A 15,655-nucleotide genomic window follows, 5' to 3' on the forward strand; every position below is an offset into this window, starting at 1 on the left:
ATCACATTTTAGTTTGGTTTGTGGTACAATAGATAACTGGAACATGCAACAGATCTTATTCATTTCTAAGCCCGCACCTTTGCTTAAGTCGTTTTACACCCGAGAGTTCTCTTTTTCTCTACCCACCTTCGCTTACCCAAATCTGTTCAAGGAACAGCTGAAATGTCACTTCATTTGTGAAGACTTTCCTAATCATTGCACTCACTAGTGATCTGTTCTTTCTCTGTACTCTGGACACTGTACATTTTATTCATTTATTCACGATTAATAGGACATTTGGGAGAACCTCTTCCGCTCCCCCCAGTCATTTCATTAAACTATTTAAATATACTTTAAAAAATAGTACATGCTTTTGTCAAAACTAAAAACAATTCAGAAGTCTATAGTTTAGAAAATGGCTCTCTTTGGTCTTGCTCTACTTCACCCCGATTTAACCCCATCTCCTCTCCAAAGGCAACTGTTGGTAACAGATTGGTATATATTCCTCACAACCTCATCTATACACACACACAGAAACACATGTGCAGGCATGCACACACACACACACACAATTTACATTAACAGGATTCCATCATAATACTGTTTTGTAAAGTACTTTTTTGGTTGATGGTATATTGTAGTTACGTCTGGTCCATGTCAGTGAATATAGATTTGCTCATACTTGTTAACAGCTGTATAGTGTTTCCTATTGTTTAACTAATTACTTACCCAATCTTCTATTTATGGAAATTTAGGGTTTTGCCCAGTTTTTCCACATTGAAAACAAGACTGTATTGCTGTTGGACATTCCCAGGAGAAGAATTGCTGGGTTAAAAGAAATACATCTTTAAAATTTTGATACAAATTCTTAAATTTCTCTCCAGAAAGAGAGTAATTATTTATATCCCTATCAATAGTGTATGGAATACTGTAACTTCCCCTGAAACTGGTTATTATTAAGCTTTTAAATCTTTGCCAATTTGTTAGGTGAGGAATGATATCTCCTAATTTTTAAGCTTACAGTTTTATTGCTGGTGAGGTTGAGCAGCATTTCACATTTTATTAGACCTTGTATTTCTTTCACTGTAGATTTTGTCTGTTATGTCCTTTGACCATTTTTCTGTGGAGTACTGTTAGTGATATTTTTTAAATAGAAACTTCTTATGTATTAAGTAAAGTAAACATTTTATACAGACTGTACAAGTACTATTTATCTGTTCACAATTTGTGTTTATTTGTGTTATCTTTTGCATGTAGGAGTCTTAAAATGTTTATGTAGTTAATTCTGTCTGTCTTTTACTAAGGTGTTAGGCTAGTGCCATCTAAAGAAAAGCCTCTATACTTCCAATATTATAAAAATAAATAAATCTTATACCAAAAGTTTTATAGAAAAAAAACTAGCATTTTTGAAAAATAATTATTTAATATTGCAGAAAACCTCTCCTTTGAGACATTCTTGGCATTTATAAATCTAAATTCCTAGGAACTCATTCACAAAATTCATTTATTTCTTGAAGAAATATTTATGAAACATTTCTGGATACCAAGCACTTTTCTAGGCATTTGGTACACATTGGGATCTTGTCTAGTGGACGTAAGAAAGGATAAACAGAGAGAAAAAATGTAATGTAGCATTTTTTAATAAAGAAAATAAATTGATCTCTGTGGACCTCCTCTAAGCTCATATAACATGTGGACTTCCTGTCATCATATTTAAACTATATTCTGATTCATGGTTTAAATGTCTTTCCACCCACTAGGATGTAAGTAACTTAAGGGCAAGGAATGTACTTTTTCCATCTTTGAATCTCTGTTACCTAGCTAGGTATTTGGCTCATTCTCATGGCTCAAGAAATATATTGTGAAATAAATAGATTTCCCTACTTAGAAATTTCCTACTTCCTTCTCAAATTAATACTCATACCCCTGCTTCCATTTCCCCTCCTTCCTTGCCCCATCTTTCCAAAATAAAAAAACAACACTAGTTTTAGATTGGAAACAGCGCAAATTCCCAAGTACTGATGTTTGAGCACATACTACTCAATCAAAATCAAATATGCTTAGCTCATAAAAAGCAGTCAATAAAGAAAATTATTGAATGAATTGAATGACTACATTTTTTAAAAAATCATTTAGAAAAGTAGTAGGGGGAATGTTGTACTCCTCTCAATACAAGCTCATAGCAAGCATTTTTAAGAGAACTTACACATTACCTGATCTTGCAACAAAAATTCAAGTGAAACCATAAATAAAAGCCAGAGTTATTAATTAACACTGGAGAAACATCAATTTACAAGTGTGGGCAGAAACAAAGTTGCAGAGCTAAGGATTATGAATCTCACCAAAGTCTTACTGAAAACAATGTTATCTTTTTCTGTTACATGCCTTTTCAGGTGGGTTTCTAACTTCTAGGCTTAACTGGGAGGCTGAGATACATTTCTCAAATAGAGACCTACTCTTGCCTCTCTGATAATGAATGAGCAGTTACAGCTCTTGGTTACAATTAGTTTTTGCTTTTGGAGCACCAGGGGTGATATGCCAATGCTCTGGAGAAGGAGGTTGTGAGGCGGGATCTGGAAGCTGGGGCTCTGCTAAAGCCAATATGCTCTTGTAGGATGTGGCTGTGAATACAGTATGTGCTAAGATGTAAATAACACTGCCAAAGCACCAAATGCCATGTTTCTTTTTTTTTTAATTTTAGAGGACTATTCTGAGCAGTTATAGACATACACATGTATAGATGCATTTATATTTCTGTTACCCAAAAACCTGAAATCGTGTGAAAAATGAGTCAGGCTTTATTAAAATCATTAGAAAGACCCTTAATTTGGTGTTTTCCCCCAGTAAGTGACCAGCACCAAGCCCTCCATCTGAAGCTGGAAACCCTGGAATTCACGCGGCCAATTATGCAATACCAGGCCATCGGGAAGCATTTCTGGCTGGCTCAGCTGGTGATCCGATTTTACCCTTCAGTACCAAGACTGATCGACCTTATAATTTTATCCCGGTTAGTGCAGATGCTGTTCTTACATAGTTTTTAAAAACTTCTTTCTCCAAAAAGAGAAAGAAAAACAAATCTAAGCCCTTCCTAAGGGGCTTGCCCTTATGACATCTCATGGTGGTGAGATCACTACCCTGATCACTGGCTAGAGAAAAAAAAATTACATTTCATGATTTCTGAATTTGCTGTCGTTTAATTTCATTGAATGCTATGTGTACTTGTTTATGAGAAAGAGTGAAAAGGAACAGTAAATCACTGTAAATCACTCCTTTTATGAAGCTTATTTGGGCATGAGGAGGATGGGAATGAGACTTGTTCTTAGAAGGTACAGAATATCAATGCAGGAGCTGTTAGTTTCTCTTATGCTAATGATGAGATATAATTTTAAAACATCACATTCATATGCATATATGGTGCATACATACATAATTAGTATATTTACAAAGCACCTTGCAGAACCTTAGAACTCCTAGTTCTCTTAACCCTTAAAGGGAAAACTGGAGTTCAGATCAGTCAAGCACAATGGAATGTGCTCCCTTTCAATTATATTCACCCAATATCCACGTCTAGGAAAGAGATCTTCGAAAAAGTAAAATACATTTTTATGAAGCACTGCCACAGTCTGTTACGTATTTTTCTGCTTCTACAGTTCTAATTACAAAATAAGCACTAGCTACTACTTGGAACAATTGCACTAGCCAAAAAGATTTTTATAGTCAAGAGAAATGCTCCCATATTGACTCTGCTAAGAGGAACAACTCCCCTTTCCTTGATTATAAAGAAGGAAGACAGATGGCTTCTTGTTTAAAACTGTAATTTTACTTTCAGCCTCCTCCCTCAGTTAAAAACAAGATGTACTTTTCTGGCTTTGAGGGAAAATCTCAAGGGAAGGGTTTTTTATTTCTGGCTGCACTGAATAATTCAACAAACATTTGAGAGAGCTGAGGGAGATACAAAGGAGAAAATACTTTTCCTTGTTCTCAGGGAGTTTACAATCTAATCGTGAAGTTTACAATCTGAATTGGGATCAGAACTATTAAAGTTTTATTTCTTCACTTCTATTTATTGGCTTAATGGTTACCTTTAACACACGTAGGCTTCACCAGCCTTGTAGTATGATGGATCTCTGATCAAACTGAAAGGGAACGTAGGGAGAATGCAAAAGAAATAAGGATCTCAAGCAGTACTTGTTGAATGCTTACTGACCTGCCAGCTGCTTTCTTATGTTATTTTATCTTGACCACAACACTTTGTAGTCATCCTTGCGGCCAGCATTTCACAGAGGAGGAATGAGGTTTACAGAAGTAACTCATCCAAAGACTCAGGAAATGGTATCAGAACACACCAATTAGGAATTCTCCTCCTTCCCTGGCTTTTTCTTTGGCTGTCCCCAGGCTATCATTTCAACTTTTCCTTCCTTTAGATTACCTTTCAGTGCACGTAAAGTCATCTTACTTCTGTGCTCTTTTTCTTCCCCTTACACTGAGTAATCTTTAAAACTGCTGTCTTTTATTTGGCAAGTCAGTCCTTCTGGACTCTCACTCCCTTGGATCTATGCAAATAAACTTTGTCTTTTCTGATTCTCTCTTTGAGCCATTCTGTTGACAAGATGAAATGAGACATGAAGGCTGTAACAGTGTCTGATATGTGGTTCTCTTAACTATGATCTTTAGTTTTATTTCTTTCACCTTTTAACTATTCTCAACTCACACTGCATTTCCTAACGACTCTTCTGGAGTTGTAAATTTCTTGAAAGTAGTGACCAGGTCTACTCTAACTTGTTGCTACACCCCCCGCCCATTGATTTGGCAGCAGGAACTTTATCTCTTTTGTTCACCTCTTTATTGTCGTGGGACGTGCAGGGGTGGGGGATCTTTGGAGCGCTGGGAACAGCGAGAGGCATCGGGTATGTTCTCAGTAAATATTTTTAATATAAATTAATGCCATCTTATTGTTTTTTATGGACAATCTTATGTAAGAAAGTTTAGTTCCGATTCAATATGGCTTTGACTTGAGAGCCTGGAGAACTTTTTGTCTTTTCCCTATTTCTGGCTCTTTATTACAATTTCGACCTTGGGTGCATTTCATTAGGTTCTTGGTCCCCTTCAAGGCTCAGTTTCCACATCAGCAAAATGGGGACAGTAGCAACAGATGCTTGTTTCTTCCTGTTTTCTATCACCTATTCCTTCTCCGGGGAAGGTTTATTGTGTACGCTTCCCTTCGGATAAAAAAGCAGCCGACGGAGCAGTAAGAAGCCGTCAATCTCAGTTGCGCGCCCAGCGGGAAGAGGGAGAAGTCCTGAGAGCCTCCCCCGTGCCTCCCGGGTCCGGAAGCAACCCGGCCCCATTTCAGCTGAGAGTAAGCCGGGTCTTCGGGCTCCTCAGCCGCAGACGCCCTCTTGCCCCGACACAGCGCTCTGCCTCGGTGCCACCGCGAAATGAGCCCGGCGCCGCGCAGGCTCCGACGCGCGCCAAAGGGCCCGGCCTCGTTCTGGCTGCCGCCGCCCCGCCGCCCGCGCGGCGCTGCACTGGGGGCGGGGAGTCTGATGGGAGACGCGCGCGGCGCTGAGGAGGCGGCGGCCCGGGAGAGGGAGCGGGAGAGGGACTGGGCGCGGGAGGCGGGAGGCGGGAGACAGAGGGAGGCGCCGCCGCCGCCGCCGCCCGCCCCTTTCCGCTGGGAAGCAGCTGCAGCAGCAGGAGCGGAGCAGGAGCCGCGCAGCCGCTGCCGCCGCCGCCAGGGGATGTGGCCGGCGCCTGCCCCGAGCCGCGCCGCCTCCTGAGTACCCGCTGCCGTCGCCGCCGCCGTCGCCGCCGAGCCGTGCGGGGCCAGGCCGCGCCCTCCCCGGGCGCCCGCCGGCTCGCATGCCGAGGGGCTCCGGGGCGTAGCTGCGCGCCCGGCGCCGCCTCCGGGCTCCTCCGGCCCCGCCATGGGCTGCTGCAGCTCCGCCTCCTCCGCCGCGCAGGTGAGGGGCTCCCGCCTCCCGGCCGCCCGCCCGGATGCCTCTCCCGCGCCGCGCGGCGGGCGCCCGCCTCCCGATGCCTCTCGCTGCCCCCAGCGCCCCTTCAGCCCACCGTGCGCTCCAAAGGCCCCCACCCCGTCTTTCCCCCCAGTGCGTCCCGCAGATGCCTCGGCGCTAGCTCCCGCGGCTGCCGACTCGCAGGCGCCTCTGCGCGGCTCCGAGTGCGCCCTCTGCTCTCCCCGGCCCCTTGCCGACCTGGCTTCCTCCTCCCAGTCACACCTGAGCGGCCGTCCCGCCCGCCTGCAGGTAGAGGCGACGCAGGCGCCTCCTCTGTGCCCCAGGTGGCATCCCCTTCCCTCGTCTTCCGGGCCTCGCTCTTCTTTTCCCACCCCGGTGGAGTCTCCCCCTCCATCCGCCGACTATTTTCTGTGCTCCCAGGACGTGTACCCCCGATATGGGCTCTTCACCTCTCTCCCACCAGTTTCTGCTCCATTAGATATTCTGTCCCCTTTCTCTCGCCCGCCGCCCCCTGGCCGGGTTCAACTGTTTTCAGCGGGTTCTGGAGCCCTTCCACGGCCCGCTTCCCAGGTCCCACTCGCCCGCCTCCCACCCCATCCCCCCTTTGTGCCTTGACCCCGGGCACCGCGGCCTGTCCGCACGCCGAGGCCCCTGCGGGAGCGCTGGCTCCGGGCTGGGAAGGAGATTGGGCACCTGGTGGGTGACGGGAGCGTTACGGAAACTCCCTCTTTGTTGCCAGTGTAACAGGAGGAAGAGGTGCCGAATTTAGTTTTCCTGTGGGTACTGGCTGAATGTCGCTGAGCGCTGAGATGCAGAGATTTCTCCCAGCTTCCACCCTGCCCCCATCCAAATTTCGCCAACCTCTTTCTCCGATCCGAGCCCTTAACCTGGGTGGAAATGTTTAGACAACTGTATAAGGATCAAATGTAATAGAACTTGACTGCTGGCCACTAATAACTGAGAGGACCTGTTTGTAAATTACCTAATTTAGTGGATTAGTGAGTATATTTACAAATACGATAAAAAGCAATCAGGAATACTGCATCAAACTGTCTGGTGGTGGTGTATGAAAAATAGGCTCTGACAACGCCTGGGATGTAATCTCACAGTTTCATTAGCGTAGAATTTAACTGTGGTCTGTGATTTGTTTATTTTTTGGGGGAGAAAAGGGCTCTTGTTTTTAGAAATAAAAGCTGGTTGGTTCTTGGTGAAGAAAAATGCTAGTTTGGGGGAAAAAATTCCTCCAGAGATCTAACATCTGTGATAATGCCAGAAGTGTTTTGCTGCTGCTAAATGACTATATATAACTCAGTTTTAAATAACCTGCATACTTGTTCTAAAAATCTGAGATCTGTTAGAAAATGACTAGAATTGCAGATGAATGGAGGACATTTATGTTTTATTAGGTATCCTTCCTATTTGTCCAGTTCTTTTTTTTGAGTGGTTGCTTACCCGTTTGCTCTTTTTTCTTTCTTTCTTTCTTTCTTTTTTTTTTTTTTCCTACTAGGATTATAGTCAGGCTGATTGGTGTAGTTAAACCTTCCTATTCAGTTAGAATAGCAAAGGAAAGGTATATGTGGTGGTGTTAGGAAGGAGAGGCTTGATAGATCAGGGTTTCTATTAACATATAAAGGTTACACATACCTTTCAACTGGTTAGGAATTGGGGGGGGGGTCTGGATGGGTGCTATTCATCTAATATTTACCTAAATGTAATTTCACCAAAATAGTATTTTTCATATTGCCTTTTCTTTTCAGAATTGGGTTACTTTGCATTCTGTTTTGGTGGTGAAATGCCTTTAAGACAGGAAAGTATTGATAGTTTATGGATGGCTTGTTCAGCGTGTGAAGGATTAAATTTGGGAGGGATGGGTGATGCACCAGAAGTCTGCTTTAATAACAGGTAGTGGGTCTTGCATTTGTCCAGCTCCACATCATACTTTTCAGAATGCCGTTGTATACATTTTCTTTGCTTCTACCTTGTCTTGCAGTTGCTATTTCCTTCATGCCATGTTCTACAGACAAGATGCATGTCATGTACCCGAAGGGTGCCTTTTTTCCTGTGGATTCCTATAGCCGATCAGCAGCTGTCACATGCCTTTAAGTTCAGCTTTAGGGACTTGTAGTGTTCAGTGGAGCATTGAGGAACAGGTTTTGTGCCAAAGAGCTGGTCATCAGTTTTTTTTCTTGTTTGAGATTTTTGGCTTCCTCTTCATTTGTGAAGTGTTAATGATCTGCTGGCATTTTAAAGCTCCTTTCAGAAGCATCATCAGTTTTAGAATACTATTGTATCCATGTGTTGTGTTGAAATAAAATCGGAATGCAACTCTAAATCTTCTAAAGAGGGAAATGTCCACATCATTTTGAGCCTCTCTTAGGGGCCTCAGATGTATTTCCAGGCAGAATATGTTTGTTTCATCCCTTCTATGGGATTGTAAGCTTCTTGAGTATGGGGATGGCATTGTTTTGCTCATGTTTGTATCCACTGCAGTGCCTCCTGTACCTTGTACATGATAGTTGCCCAGCAATAGTCACTGATCTGGAATGTATACATACAAATTTGAACAACTGGCTAGCAAGTGACATTGAATATGAATACATCCCTGACCCGTGTACTGTTTCACTTCCATGGGCTGGTTGACTAATTCCACCAAGCCATCCTCTTCTAAACTCAAACCTGTACTGTTTAAGTTAAAATTAACCTGCCTTTCTCAACATTCCTTCTTATTCTGTCAATGGTACCATCAGCTTGCAGAATTGAGCAGGTTTCCCCTTTTCTCCTGATGCTCTGCTCAATGTGTATGTTTTAGTTGGAGCCGTGGCTGTAACATCTTAAAAGAGCTTGTCTGCAAACTCTAATGATAACCTGCACAACACATCAAAACAACGTGCTTTGAGATAATCTGCAGTTGAGCTGAGCTTTTCTCAGCTATATCATCAGCAACTTTAAAGCCCTGGCACGTTTTATCAATGTAAATAAAGCACATTTTCTTTTTGTAGTAGGGATTCACTTTCAAAATATGATTTATTTTCTCTCGTAGTCTCTTGCTGTGTTATAGACTCTCATAAAAGAGTTTGTGGTCTTCCAAACTTTCATCTCTTACAATCTGTCCTGGTACTATTTTCATTTTCTTGGCAGTGTCTGGGTATCATAATTTCTCATCAAAATAATTATCCTGTTTTAGGATTTAGATCAAAGAAAAATGTCACATTCTATGCTAGCATTTTCTTGCTGAAGGAGCAAATTATTGGCAAAATAATTTGTGTGGTATCAGGTATGTGCATGTAAGAATCTTAAAAGTGTCTAGTAAATCAGGGCTCTTTTAGAACTCTTTTAATTTTTTTCTTTAGTGACCATTACAAGTTGTTTACTTTGGTTAGTAGCTCAAAACAAGCCAATACATGATAGCCTTCGTTTAAAAGTCTTTTGAAGGCAACCTAAAAGTAGGATAGCCTTGCGTTTCTTTTTACAGCACTAATCCTCTCTAAGACTCTTAAAATTTATTCCCATCTCTCCATAATTCATTCTGTTATAACCTGACATAATTTCTATTCTTGTAATGTTAAACTTCAAAGTTCACTTGTAAATCGTTAGATTTATTAAATGCTCTTTCCCATTGACAAACCAGTTTGAAGGAAGCTTTTGAAAGATTACTTAGCAAATTGCCCTAAGTCTTTGTCCTTAATGGCTAGATCATTATTTCTCACAGCAGTGCTTTGGAGGCCAGGAGATTTTGCAAGTTGTGAAGTTCAGTGTCCTTCAGTTCTAACCTTAGAAATTTGCAAGAGATGGAGGAGAATCTTTCTGGTTGAATAAACTTCTCCTTGTCTGTCTGACTTTAGGAGACTTTTGTCTACTGTCTTATCCCATGTTCTTAAAATTGAGGGCTGTATATTTAACTGTCTTTTTCTAGCTCTCATATCTTGTTTTGGGAGTAATGAAAAGCAATCAGAAGTTGTTCACAAATACTTGTTAACATTTGAGTATGTTAACTGGTGCCTTAACAGAATTTTAATAATATCATAGTCTATGTCTGCTTTGTGGAATTTGAAGTCAGATGGTTAAAATGAAATTTGAAGAGTATAGTGGGAATTACCAACAGAGGTTATGTTCCTCATCTAAAATATGAGCTGCAAAGTTTACCTGCTGTAACTAGAACAAAAAAGTTGTGGTATGAAGACTGTTTTTTTTTTTTCCATCTGAATACTGTGCTGTTAGGGTAGAGGATCCACTCCTCAGAATATATAAATCAAAAGTTAATGTCAAAATTGGCTGGAAAAATAGTGTAAAATGGTGATCGTTTTTGAATAGCTGTTTTTCACAGCCATTTTCATGTTTTAATCTCTATAGTAACTCTGAAGTTGATTTTACTTCCATGGTATAGCTGAGGAGATTGAGACTTGGAGATTATGAAACTTGGCTAAAGTCACAGAGATACTAAGTGATAGATTTCAACTTCAGGCCAGGTCTTCTGAATCTGAGTGCTCTGCTTCTATGTTCGCATACACAATTCCTAAATATTAATTCGCAGCTCATTTTTTTATCTTTAGAAAAGGTTTACTCAATAAAATTTTGAATGAGAGGTTTTCCAAGTTAAATGTCACGCCACCATTTTGAACTTCCTGAAGTTACCAGTGGGGAAGTAACAGTGTAATATAGCAGAGATAGCCCAGTTAGAGTGCTTCCAGGCTTAGCAGATGCTATCAAATACTATTTGATATGTTGACAGCCCTATCATTTAAAAATGTTATTGGCCTAAAGATAATTACTTTAAAAAATATATTCTACTGGTAATTGATTAATAGCTATTTTTCTGTGTTCCCTTCCCTCTCAGACTACCAAGGAAAAATGAAATATTTTAGTTTTGTAACTCTGGTTCAAATTTTTGTGACTCTAGGGGATATTAGAGACAAATCAATCCTACTATCTCACTTTTCTGTTGATCCAAACTAGAATTTAGAAATATGAAGTGGTCTGAGGTCAGAGGGTAACATTACGAGGTAGTTGGGACTAGAAACTTGCTTAGTCTCTTGCCCTTCCTATAGTACAGTACTGTTAATTCTTAATGTCTTAGATCTTCTTTTCTTTTCAACCTTGCCTGCACACTGGAATCACATGGAGAATTTTAAAAATCTCTGGGTCTCCCTCACAGAGATTTTGATTTAATTGGTTCAGGGATGTTGCCTGGGCATCAGAATTTTTAAAAGTTTCTCTGGTGATCTTGATGTACCACCAAGATTGAGAACCACTGTTCCTTCCCCTTCCTTACTCTTAGGTCTGTGGTTTCCATTACAGCCTGGATGCTGACAATTCCCAAACTAAATTACTGAATTAAAACAAACCTGGTCCTTGCCTCTGATCCTTATATCCAGCTGATTGCTTAGCACTTAGGCTAGAATATCATACAGGCAACTCAAACTCAGTGTGTTTAAAACTGACCTCAAAATCTGTACACACACCCATTCCCCCCGCCCCCGAACGTCCATACTGTGTCCTGGCTGACTGAATGATACCAGTGTCCTGGTTGTGCAAACTGAAACCTGAGTCCAGTAGGGCCTGCCTCTTCACTCTTCCATACCTGGTCACCCCATCTTACCTCTTTTACCTTCAAAATGTGACTGCCAGCACCCTCAGTCCAAGCCTCTGTCATCTCCAGCTAGGATGTTGGTTACAGATCTCCCTGGATCCATTCATGCTCCCTTTCTAATCTTTATCCATACTGCGGTCTTAGTGATCTTTGAAAAATCCAAAGTTAACTGTAGCTCTCTCCTACTTAAAACCCTTTAGTGGTTTCCCATTGCTCTTAGGACAAAGACCAGAGTTCCTGACCCTGGCCAACATGACCCTGTGTGGCAGTTCTCCATCTCCCAACAGCATCGTCTTGTACTGTGCTTTTCTTTGCTCTTTGTGCCCCAGCCTCATAGATTCTTCAGTTGGTTGTATTCCTTCCTCTTCTATGGCTTTTGCACATGCTATTCTCTTGTCTAGAGGGCTCTTTGCTTTACTCCCTGGCCTTTGAGTGATTACTTTTAAGTTTCAGCCTAAAAGTCACTTCCTTAGAAAAAGCTTTTCTGATCCTTAAGACCAGGCCAGGTCTTCTCATTAAACTCTCATACATAGCCTCATGTGTTTTCCCTTTGAGCACTTAAAGCAATAAACAAACAATTATACAGTTAGTATTAATGTCTAGACCAGGAGTTAGCAAACGATAGCCCATGGGCCAAATCTGACCCACTGTCTATTTTTGTATGGCTTGCAAGCTAAGAATGGTATTTATATTTTTAAGTAGTTGAAACAAATCAAAAGAAAAATATTATTTCATGAGAAATTTATTTCATAAATTATGAAATTTGAATTTCTTTGTTCATAAAGTTTTATTAGGATACGGCCATACTCATTCATTTACATATTGCCTGTAGCCACTTTTATACTACAGTAGTGGAGCTGAGTAGTTGTGAAACAGTTTCAAATGAGACCTTTTGGCCTGCAAGCATAAATATTTCCTTCGTGGCCCTTTATAGAAAATGTTGGCTGACCCTTGCTGTAGACTGGGTTGATGAATAGAGAGACTACATCTCCTTTGTTTATCGCTGTTATTCTCTGCTTGGTTGGTACTGGTATGTGGTACCTACTCATGAAATATTTGAATCAATTAACAAATGTGCTCTTTCCTTCCACTGATGAATATGGATGAACTTCTACCTTAGAACTCTGGTGTTTTAAAATTTGATATAAAATTTTTTAAAAGCACAGATTCTTCTTTGGAAGAAGATTCTTTTTTTTTTTTGAGACAGAGTCTCACTCTGTTGCCCGGGCTAGAGTGAGTACCGTGGCGTCATCCTAGCTCACAGCAACCTCAAACTCCTGGGCTCAAGCGATCCTACTGCCTCAGCCTCCCGAGTAGCTGGGACTACAGGCATGTACCACTTGCTCAGGCTGGTCTCGAACTCCTGAGCTCAAACGATCCACCCGCCTCGGCCTCCCAGAGTGTTAGGATTACAGGCGTGAGCCACCGCGCCCGGCCTGGAAGAAGATTCTTAACAGAATTTTCAGCAGCATTCTTAAGTTGCAGGTACACATGTCATGGATGAAGCAAGTGTTCCTATAAAGGTGTAAATTACTGGGTCAAGGTGGATGGGAAAAGGCTAGTGCACTCTAATAATGGGCCAGTTGGATTTACAGTGCTGATGTTTTTATAGCAGGTACAGATGGATGGGATTTTATGGCTAGAGTTGTAAAGAAAAGGTATTTGAGCTGGTGAAAAACTTAACTCATTAAAGAGGCATTGTTATGTCTGCTATGGGAATTCACTCTGTGAAGGTGGTTAAAGTTTTTGACACACCAACAGTTCTTCCCTCTTGGTACTTTTGTTCTCTCATTTATTTGGAATATGGCATAGCATAATGTTCCAATTTTGAATCTATGCATTGTATCAAATTCAGTAATTTTTTGAATGGTGGTTTTTCAAAGAGATTTGCATTTTTCAATATGTTTTAATATATTCCACAGGGGGTGTGTGTCAGTGTTTTCCCCTTGGTGGACTCCTTTCTAATTGCATAATATGATAATCATTCTATACCAGGACTTATTTACCAAACGTTTGGCTGGTAAACTGCTGGAATTTATTTTTTTGTGAAAATAATGTTATTACTCCTTTTAGCGGCTCTCTACATCTTATAAGCAAATATTGAGACTTTTATTTAGTAGCGAAACTCTTCAAAGCAGTTTTTATTCCAATTTTTAAGGTTGCCAGATGTGCTGAAAATTGTTAAACGTAAGTGTTTGATTTCTGGATACATTTGTATTATGTTAAATAAGAAAAATAGCAAGAAGAAGATGGGAAAATTGAAAACAGATCGTTACTTCAAGATGTTTAAGTAGCAGTGTAGGTATTAAAGTTTGCTTTATTTTTTTGTAGCATTGTGATAATATAATGATTTTCATAATCTTGTAAGATTTTTCATTATGAACCTCTTAGGATGTTGTGGCTATAAGAAAGAAAAAAAAAACCCCTTTAAATCCAAATAGCTAAAACGTTAAGGAAAATGTATTCTCTCCTATAAGTCAAGGGGTAGAGTAGCTTCCAGGTTGGTTAGTTCAGTGGCTTCATGATCTCAGCAAGGGCCTAAGTTCTCTCCTTATTTCTTTTTTGCCATTTTAAGGAAAGTAGCTTTTGCTCAATTAGCTTCCCTCAAGATCCCAAGATAGCTGTGGCTCTTCTGACCTCTTTTGCTGGGCTGACAGTCTCCAGTGGTTTTCCTTTCATAGGAATTAGGGAGGGCTGCACACTCATCCCTAAGCAAGCTCTAGCAAGGGGGAGGCAAAGGAGCTGGGCGAATGGTTTAGACTAATCAGGATTTCCCTCTGAGCCAAGGGGTTGGGGGAGGTGGAGTGACATCAGAACAAAAGTAGGACTTTGCCAGCCTGGCAGAAAGGGGAGGGGTGGTTGGTGGTTGGGTTGGCAGCCAATAGTATCTGCCACATAGTTTTGCTATTTTCTTTGTCTATAAGATCACACTTCTATAGTGTTTCCTAACATTTTGCTTATAGCACCATTATAAACTTTTCACAGTTCATAGTTGAAAGTCACACAATTGTCTTCTTATTCTCCCTGTGATAACTCTTCCCCTGTGATAACTCAGCTGTTGCTGAAGCATTTGTCTTTTTCTTTTGCCCACCTCACTCCCTCTTTCCCATTCTGAGCCAAGGATAGCTTCCGATGAAGAAGAGCATTTGAGGTTGTAATAATGGTTAAGTAGCTAACTAGTGTTCCTGCAAGCAGTGGTCCCCAAGAGAACCTTGGGTGTTAGTATAACCTCTTCCCTCTCTAGCTCTCAATTTCCTTGTCTACTTCTTTTAAATTCTTTTTTTTTTTATTTCTGTCTCATTGGTACTCATTTCTTCTCTTTTTTCCTCCTTTTCCCTAAAATTTTCATTTTCTTTCCTTTTCTTTCCACCCCTACCTGTTACACTTAAGGAACTATAATACTGAGTAGAATATACTAGAATAGAGAGGGAAAAAGAGAGTGCCTCAGTTTTTTTTAACCTGTTTAATTTTAGGATTTGCTTCTTTTTTTTGTATAAGCAGTAATAAAACTGAAGATTCACATCATTATGTAGAATATCTTTATGATATAAAGAGCTATCACAGTATCTAAAAAGCATCTCTGCAGTAAATAATTTGCAAAAGAGGAAATAAACTGTGTAAATATGTTCAATCTTACTAGTAAATAAATAAATCATACAGGCACTCTTTTACACCTATAACTTTGGTAAAACTTAACAGAGTAATATTAATTGCCCATGTGGTTTTGACTCAAATATACTTTATTGATTTTCTGAATAAATTGGAATGACCCTCTTGGGATACTGGTTGACAACATACATTAAAAACCATAAAAAATGTTGACACTCTTTATTTAGTAATTCAAAAGTACAGTAATACTATATGTAAGAATCTGTTCATTGTAGTATTTTTTTTTTTTTTTTTTTGAGACAGGGTCTTACTCTGTTGCCCTGGCTAGAGTGAGTGCCGTGGCATTAGCCTAGCTCACAGCAACCTCAAACTCCTGGGCTCAGGCGATCCTACTGCCTCAGCCTCCCGAGTAGCTGGTACTACAGGCATGTGCCACCATGCCCGGCTAATTTTTTCTATATATATTTTTAGTTGTCCAAATAATTCCTTTCTATTTTTTTTA

At 40.7% G+C, this 15,655-nt stretch overlaps 1 protein-coding gene across 1 annotated transcript in view; it reads left to right on the forward strand.

Annotated features, from left to right (window-relative positions):
* The first annotated feature begins 5,692 nt into the window (after positions 1 to 5,692).
* Positions 5,693 to 15,655, forward strand: part of SLC44A1 (solute carrier family 44 (choline transporter), member 1) — a 201,468-nt gene continuing 191,505 nt past the window's right edge. Inside the window, exon 1 of the mRNA XM_012638521.1 lies at positions 5,693 to 5,942. Within this exon, the coding sequence (XP_012493975.1) occupies positions 5,907 to 5,942 (36 nt within the window). The 5' untranslated portion in view covers positions 5,693 to 5,906. The remainder of the gene's footprint in view (positions 5,943 to 15,655) is intronic.

The sequence above is a fragment of the Propithecus coquereli genome, unplaced genomic scaffold, assembly GCF_000956105.1.
Source record: "Propithecus coquereli isolate 6110/MARCELLA unplaced genomic scaffold, Pcoq_1.0 Scaffold130, whole genome shotgun sequence".
NCBI lineage: Eukaryota > Metazoa > Chordata > Mammalia > Primates > Indriidae > Propithecus > Propithecus coquereli.